Source organism: Musca autumnalis, unplaced genomic scaffold, assembly GCF_047663935.1.
Source record: "Musca autumnalis isolate F117 unplaced genomic scaffold, ASM4766393v1 scaffold_1, whole genome shotgun sequence".
Lineage (NCBI taxonomy): Eukaryota > Metazoa > Arthropoda > Insecta > Diptera > Muscidae > Musca > Musca autumnalis.
This window is the reverse complement of record NW_027411644.1, coordinates 323,896,086-323,904,157: the sequence shown is the minus strand read 5'-3', so window position 1 is coordinate 323,904,157 and position 8,072 is coordinate 323,896,086. Positions and strand designations below refer to the sequence as shown.

Sequence of the window (8,072 nt, the reverse complement as noted above, 5' to 3'; positions counted from 1 at the left end):
AAGAAAAGGGCAACCCAGTTCGAAATTTGCTCGGATCCTTTATTCTTTTATTTTTATTATGTCAAACATGAAGCAGGAAAGCAAGGCAACCAGGCAAAGCAGCTTATGTACGCAGGGCTTAACAATATGCTGTTCGGTAACAAACTTGTTCAGTAAAAGAGAAATAAGAAGTACTTGCAAGTAGTTGCAAGAACTTTCAAATCGTCACCATAAATGCCCGAAGACGTAACCGACATGAAAATCGAAATGCGTTTTTGACGTAATCTGATACGTAAAGCTAAAATACATGCTCTGGCATGTTCAAAAACAACGATCCTATTCAAGAAATGGCATTTCGGAAAATGGGATAATATTGTAGATTTTGTTGTAATGGAGGATTTCAAAACTAAGCACTTCAGCGGTTTTGGTTTCACTACTTTTTCCCCCTTCGTATATGATCGATAATATCCCATATACTCGCCTTCATAAGATTAATATTCCATAAAACAGTTTTTAATTTTATAACGTTTTTTGCTTCTCCTGTAAAGTTTTGGTTTTGGGGGTTACGTGTTCGGGCATTTATAGTGACGAAATACTTTTTACTTACGAAGTTATCGAACAGGCCTATTTGGGCGAAACCTATAGCTCTGCGTGTTGCGTGTGCGTTCAAAAATACAAAATACATGTATTTGTTGTTGTTTTCAATTTGAAATACTTGTATTTTGTTTTTGTATTTTTGAAAGCACACGCAACACGCAGAGCTATAGGTTTCGCCCAAAGGGCGAAATACCTAGCTTTAAGAATTTTTTTCCTGCCAAATTCTTCTAAAGAATATGTGTCACTTCGTTATCATACCACATGGTGTGGACATTCCTAATGCTAGGTATCAATTTCTCGATTTATAGAACTCTGTGGTCTACAGCTGTTTTAGTTTTGCTTTGTTAGTTATTCGTAACAATTGTCGGTGTTTGTATTCTTATCTCATTCGTAACAAAGTCTCCCTTGTTTTATTAACGCAATTCTGTTTTATCTCCTTTTTCGTTGTGTCATTGTGAATTGGGGCATTGTATTCTAGTTTATTTGAGCTGCAACCTCCCAAAATCTATCGAATCGAGATATTACAATGGCCATCGTTTTGGGGGGAGGCCTAAGTGGTTTATCGGCCGCATATTACCTTCTTAAGAAATTTGGGCAACCAACTGCCATATTTGAGGCATCCAGTCGCATTGGAGGATGGATCAAAACGGAAAAACACAAAGATCGTGGATTCATTTTTGAAGCTGGACCGAGAACCATAAGACCTAAAGGCATATCTGGTGCTAACACATTGGAAATGATTGAAGATTTACAATTGCCCATCGAAGCGGTTATATCGTCTCATGTTGCAGCAAAAAATCGTATGATTTATGCTAAAGGTCAACTATGCATGTTGCCCAACAGTCTGAAGGGGGTACTGCAAACAATTCCGCCCTTTAGTCAACCATTAGCAATGGCTATACTGAATGACCTAAAATCAGCACCAAAAAAGATCAAATTTGGAGACGAATCAATTTACGACTTTGTCAGTCGCCGTTTTGGAAGAGAATTGGCGGATTATGCAATTAGCCCCATGATTTGTGGCATTTGTGCCGGAGATGCAAAGGAAATTAGTGTACGTTTCCTAATGGATGAAATATTCGAAAAGGAACAGCAATATGGTGGTGTAATGAAGGGTATATTCCTTAGCAAATTGAACGACAAGAAGAAAAAGGAAACCACGTCAATGGGCCTGTTTAAGGAAAATCAACCGACAATATTTAAGGAGGCAGTGAAAAACAAATGGAGCATGTACAGAGTTAATGATGGCTTAGAGACATTGCCACGCTCTTTAAACGATTATTTGCTTTCACACAATGTAGAAGTAAACTTGACGTCGGAATGCCGTGAAATATTGTTCACAGAAAATTCAGCTCGTTTGAATATAAAAGGACAACATGTTGAGGCAAAACATGTTATCAGTTCAATACCTAGCTTTAAATTGGCAGCTTGTGTTAAAGACCAACATCCAGGGTTGGCAGGGCAACTAATGACCATACCATATGTGGATGTGGCCGTGGTAAATCTTCAATACAACAGCAAAGATGTATTGAAACAACCAGCATTTGGATTCCTGGTTCCGCCATTGGAAAAGAGACCAATATTGGGGGTTATATTCGATAGCTGTATCTTCAATATGGAGGAGAATACAGTGATAACAGTTATGATGGGTGGCAAATGGTTCGAAGAGTTATATGGAAAAAATCCCACCCAAAAAGATCTACTCGATATTGCATTACGCGAGGTCTCCCAAATCTTGGATATAAAACAAGAACCGAAAATGTCACGTGTCCACATCCACAAGAAATGCATTCCCCAATACAATGTGGGTCACAAACAACGCGTCCAAGATATACGACGTTATATACAACGTTACAAATTGCCTTTGTCATTGTGTGGTGCTGCCTATGATGGTGTCGGCATAAATGATGTTATTCTATCGGCTCGCATGAGCGTGGAGGAGTTGCCTGTGCTAAATTAGAACTAAAATTAAAGACAATAGAGGTTTTAAACCACGAACCCTTTCAAAGCTTAGACAATATTTATTGTTATTTACATTTTTATAACGACTATTAAATAGAAATTCCTGAAGAATTTGTTAGTATTTTACAAAGTATATTGTGTCCTTCTCATTTACCAAAACCACCTCTGCAATTTGGACTTGGTTCGAGGGTATAGTCGGGAGACCATTGTTTGGGAGTTTTAGCTTCAATAGAAAGTGCATGGGGAAAAAGGTCGGCCAATTTCTCTTTTACAATATTGTTTACCAAACGATGTCGCTGGAAAGCAGAGAGATTTTCAATTATGGTGGAAACTATTGCTCCAGATAATCTTACCTTAATTAAGGGTAACTCATTAAATTTTTCTGATACCACAAGAACTTTGAAATGAGTTTCCGAGTTTTTGGGTACATTATGCATGTACGATTCGTTCACCACCTCCAAATGTACCGGCTGCAAATTCTCTTTCAGAGTTGAGACAATGGCCTCTTCTACCGGACCTGATTTTCCAATGGCGGTACTCATTTTATTTGTCAAAAGAAAGTATGCAGCTGAAAATGAAGATATTTTAACTTTATGATTAATGCACTTGTTTTCCGTGCAACTACTCACGCCTCCTTAGCCTTGACAGTTGCAATTTTCACAAGGACAGTTTTGTAAGTAAAGAATAAATTAAAGAATATATTAAAAGCTTGTATTTATCAGAGAAAATTTATATTGGATGTTTGGAAAAAAAACCATGGGAACAGGTCAATCTTAAGGCCATTCTTGGGGATTTCTTTGACGTGTTTAGTAAACTCATTTTTTAAGTTACCGACAAAAAATCGGTAATATTAAAACACTGAATTATGAATGAAAGGTTCAAATAAAAGTTGACAATACTGTGTTTCAAAACGTCAAAAATTGCGCATTTTTAACGGAGGTAAAATGCAAGCTGTATTTTATTTCTGATGCATTTATTTACATTTTCGAGGAACAATGTATGACTGAAATAGCTCGGATCGGGACCAAATTTTTTCGCAGGTAGGTCTCGTCACCTTGATCACAAATATATATAACATTTATTGCGCAAGTCCATACTTCCCGAGATATGGACCTCCGAAGTTCCGAAAATTCCCTTGTTAAATGTCGTCTACTTAGAGAAAATTTTTAATTTAAAAGAAAATGTTGTTCCCGTTCCCTAGATTGGCTCTTTAATCCCCCAAAGGCCGGCTACTTAAGAAAACTGGATTTAAAATAATAATATAATTTTAATTTATAATAATATAATTTTAATTTATAAAAATATAATTTTATCCAAGCTTAATGTTAACTCAACCTGCTCCCTGAAATATTTTGACGATACGGAAGTCAGCCTTGCTGTCGGCAGAACTTTACTACTACTTTTTACGCAATGTTTTGGAAGACCAATAATATAGATACATATGTATAACAATTTTCTGTGATAAAAATTCCAGAACGATCCGGAAATGGCCAGCTTAAGATTTAGTTTATTGATAATTTAAATACCTTAGAATTGTAGTATTCATTGCCTAATAGAATGTTTATTTCCGAAATATGGGACTTTGCCTCTTCTTCGTTTCAGCGCGAACTATTCATATAAAAATGATAGCCTACATTAATAGGGCCCATGGTACAAATACACAGGTAGCCGCATCGGCAATTGTTGGCAACATAAGATGTCAAAATTTGACATACATTCAATGCAATTGACACATTATGTTACCATCAGCTGGCATGATAATGCTACCTGTATTATTGTACCATGATAGGGCCTACACCATGGCACAATTACCCAGGTAGAGCTATCACACCAGCTGATCGAACATGAAAAGTCAAATCCCTTTATAAAAAATAATTTTTGTCGTATTTTCTCCAACAACATAAAGTTTTGACATAACATATTCAAAATTTTACGATGCCACTACCTGGGTAATTGTGCCATGGCTCAGCATAAAGACAAAAGCTTTGTTCCAGAACTAAAAAGTTTATACAATTTTTACTACTATTACTTTACCCGAAAAACCGTTCTCGTACACAAAAAAGTTGTAAAATGTTCGGGTATGTTCTGAGACACACTTCACTCCTCAAGCATTTTGTTTACATCATTTACGCTTATTTTATAAGTGAGGTACTCGAAGATGTTTTCCAATATAGATCCTCTTTGAACATTCACACGTACATTCGGATGAAATTTTCCGATGTGGAAAGTTACTGAATTCGTAAGTCGCGTTCCACACTAGAGTGAATTTCATTAAAAAAATTTCATGAAATTAGGTGTTCTTAGGTTGAATTCCCACTACAGCAATTTCATGATTTTACTCGATCTATAGACGCATAATTTCATGTCAAAATTTCAATGAAATTACACTAGTGTGGCCCGGGACTAAGTTTTTGTGTTCATCAGTCATTTGAGTTGAAGCCGGCAGGGTTTTAGAGCTTTTGGTATATTATTAACCCAGCAAAAAGTTTGCATCCGCGGATGCAGTTAAATCACTAGAACAATTGCCTCTGGAGTACATCTTTTCCTATGAATTCACCTGTGAATTTTACAAGAGAGCGCGCAGCTAGGATGCACTCCATTTTGCTTCCACGGCACACACCTAGGATGCACTCCGTTTTCGATCCAAATCACAGCCTTTGATGTAGTGTTTTTGGATTTAGTTTAAATGCCGTCTATATAAATGCTATAAAATGCAAGCCATTGCAAATATCCCAAAATAAATAAAATACATTGCTTATTCGTGTAAACAATAATATTAACTTTATTACACTAATACAAATTATAAAAACTCTCCATTAAAATTTGATCATAACTGAGTTTACTTGCTCTGCTCTGCTTTTTGTGACGCCGCAACTGATATTGCTTCATCATCCAAATGGTTTTTCATTTTTCCTCCAACTCCAGTTCAGTAGTGGGATTCTGTAACTTTTTTTTCTACCGAACCGATATTGATAATTAACGAAAATTTTCGGTTGAATTACCGAAAGTGCTATTCTGTATTTCAATGTTATCGATACAAAAATTTTACCGACGAATATCGGTAGAATGACGGAATTTTAAAGAAGATGCAGGTCATTTCAAAATGGAATGAAAAAAAAATCAGGCTTTAAACGACATAATGCTTATTCAAAATTAACATAATTCAAAATTGTAATGAAATTATTTAAATCACAATTGTATATAAAATGATTATTTTTCAAATTACATGTAGAAAAATTCAAACTAAAAATTAAAAATCGTAGTTAAAACTATAAATGTACGTTTACATATAACTATATTTATTTTATTTTTTTATTTATTCCAGTGGATTTTTATTGTCAAATCCATTGGGTATACGTACATATATATTCACATAACCCGACAAGTTATAATTTAAACGTGGTGTAATATTCGACAAATTGGTTGAATTGTTTTTTGTTTTCAGAATTTTTATGATGTGGAGGGGTATTTTTAATAAGATCGAATATAGAGTGAAAAAGAAGATGTATAATTGTAACATTTAATACGTGTATTTTGAACAGGATTTTTTAATGTTTTTTATTGATCTGTTATTTCAGAATTACGTATTATCAGGGAATATGACGATCATGGTGATATTCTTTCTTTTATTGTTGATGCTAATCGAAGCCACCAATAAATTTTTATATGGGTAGAAACTGTTACGGACTATATCATTAAACATATTTTGTTCGTACTGAAAATAGTTATTATTTTCTCAGAAATTTTTCGCGCAATTCTGGAGGTTACCAAATGACCCCCAATTTCATCCATTATTTTATAAAATGTATCCATTTCCAATTCGTAAAGTGTCATACGCTTCCTATTAATTAGACTGAAAGTATCCACCATATGTCGCAGAATCTTCTTTTTTATGCGTAAAGAAAAATATATCTCAGCTTACCTTTTTATTTGACATAATATATATTCTAAAATCATTTCTTAAAATTTTGATTTTTATTGATTTTTTTGTTTAAAATATGAAAATTCTTTTATGTCGGTAGACTTAACGACTCCTTTTTTTTCGTCGGTAACTGACCGATGATTTTCGATAATTACCGACATAAAAATCGGTAGAATTTGTATACAGAATAGCACTTACCGACAAATATCGCTAACTATCGACATTTGTCGTTAATTCCATCGGTAGAGAGTTACAGAATCCCACTACAGATTTCCAAAAAACTCTAATGTTTGGTTTACATTCGGCGTCTTTTCGTGATTTCAAAGGCGTTTCGTGATTTCGCGCGAAATCAAGCAAAAATTATCATGATTTCGCATACAAAAATGAAATCATCTCATTTCGTGATTTCAGCGAAATCAACATCGAAATCGCAGTACACATGATATACAACCCTGTTATTGCCTGAAAAAGTACCAAAAGTTGCAACACTTTTCACGTATCACAATAAACAAGGTAGATGGTCAATTGATGCAACAAAAAATGTTAGTATCAAAATTTGTAAACAATGTGAAAAAAATATTAAATTACTTTGTCGCAATGCTATTTTTCAGTGTGTTATTGTATTTGTTTAATAGTAATGTTAGAAAAAAGAGCGTAAAAAGAACAAGTGTAAACTTGTCAAAAATTGATTCCCCATACAAATTTCTTAAAAAATAATGGAACGAAAACTTCTGCTAAACTTTGGAGTACGGGAATGCATTTTTAGCACTAAATGGGAAAACTGCTGCAAGTTCTGAACACAACTTTTATCTATCGACATTTATTATTATGATGTCTCAACGATAAAATCATTTTTTATTTTTTCATTTGTTACTACTATACACAATTAATACGATGTATAGATAATTTTCGAAATAAAGTTGTAAAGTTCTATATTGTCGTATATTTTTGATGATTAATTCAATTTACAACAACTTGTTTTGAAAATTCTTGTTCGATCAGCTGCGCATATGCATCTACCTTGATCATTGTGATATGTTTGAAATCAAAAAAAAAAAAATAAGTACAAACACCGGGATGTATTTCAGGATTTCGTGAAATCCAGTGGATTTTAGAGCGCAAGTGTAAACTTGGCATAACTCCACTTTAAAAATAATTTGCGCCTCGTGAATTACAGCAATGTTCGTATCTTTAGTTTGTATTTCTTTATTTTTTTAAACAAATTCTTATAATTTTAGACACTTTTTCATGTGCTCAGAAAAAAAGACTGCGACTGTAGGGATCAAAAAATTGGCTTGCTTGGCTAGGGATCCATAAGCGAGTGCTTCTAAAATTTATCGAGCGGAGTGCATTTTTCATAACTCCGTGTGGACTGCATCGAAAGATGTATTGAAATCATAACTCTGCATTGCACTACCTCCAAACTTTTTTGCTGGGTTATTATTCATACTTATACTATGTTTACATTTACGAAATCCACTCGATTTCAACTGTCAATTCCTTTGCGCATACGTCAAATGAAAACTCATCGGAAATCGATTGGATTTCATTTGACGTTTGAGCAATGGAATTGACAGTTGAAATCCAGTGGATTTCGTAAATGTAAACATAG

At 34.2% G+C, this 8,072-nt stretch overlaps 2 protein-coding genes across 3 annotated transcripts; one reads left to right on the top strand and one right to left on the bottom strand.

The window, feature by feature from the left end:
- Positions 1–1,074: 1,074 nt before the first annotated feature.
- LOC141390100 (bolA-like protein DDB_G0274169) lies at positions 1,075–4,172 on the bottom strand. 2 transcript variants are annotated; one of them, XM_073962618.1, is made up of 4 exons: positions 4,065–4,172; positions 3,168–3,178; positions 2,892–3,106; positions 1,075–2,834 (listed from the first exon to the last, which is right to left on the bottom strand). In XM_073962618.1, the coding sequence occupies exons 1-4, from the start codon at positions 4,082–4,084 to the stop codon at positions 2,685–2,687; spliced, it is 396 nt and encodes a 131-aa protein (XP_073818719.1). In that variant the 5' UTR covers positions 4,085–4,172; the 3' UTR covers positions 1,075–2,684. The 2 variants fall into 2 exon arrangements, with proteins under 2 accessions (XP_073818719.1, XP_073818720.1); XM_073962619.1 differs by lacking the exon at positions 3,168–3,178 and having other exon boundaries at positions 4,065–4,162.
- On the top strand, positions 1,103–2,671 carry Ppox (protoporphyrinogen oxidase). The gene has a single exon (XM_073962617.1). The coding sequence runs from the start codon at positions 1,103–1,105 to the stop codon at positions 2,534–2,536; it is 1,434 nt and encodes a 477-aa protein (XP_073818718.1). The 3' UTR covers positions 2,537–2,671.
- Positions 4,173–8,072: the final 3,900 nt, after the last annotated feature.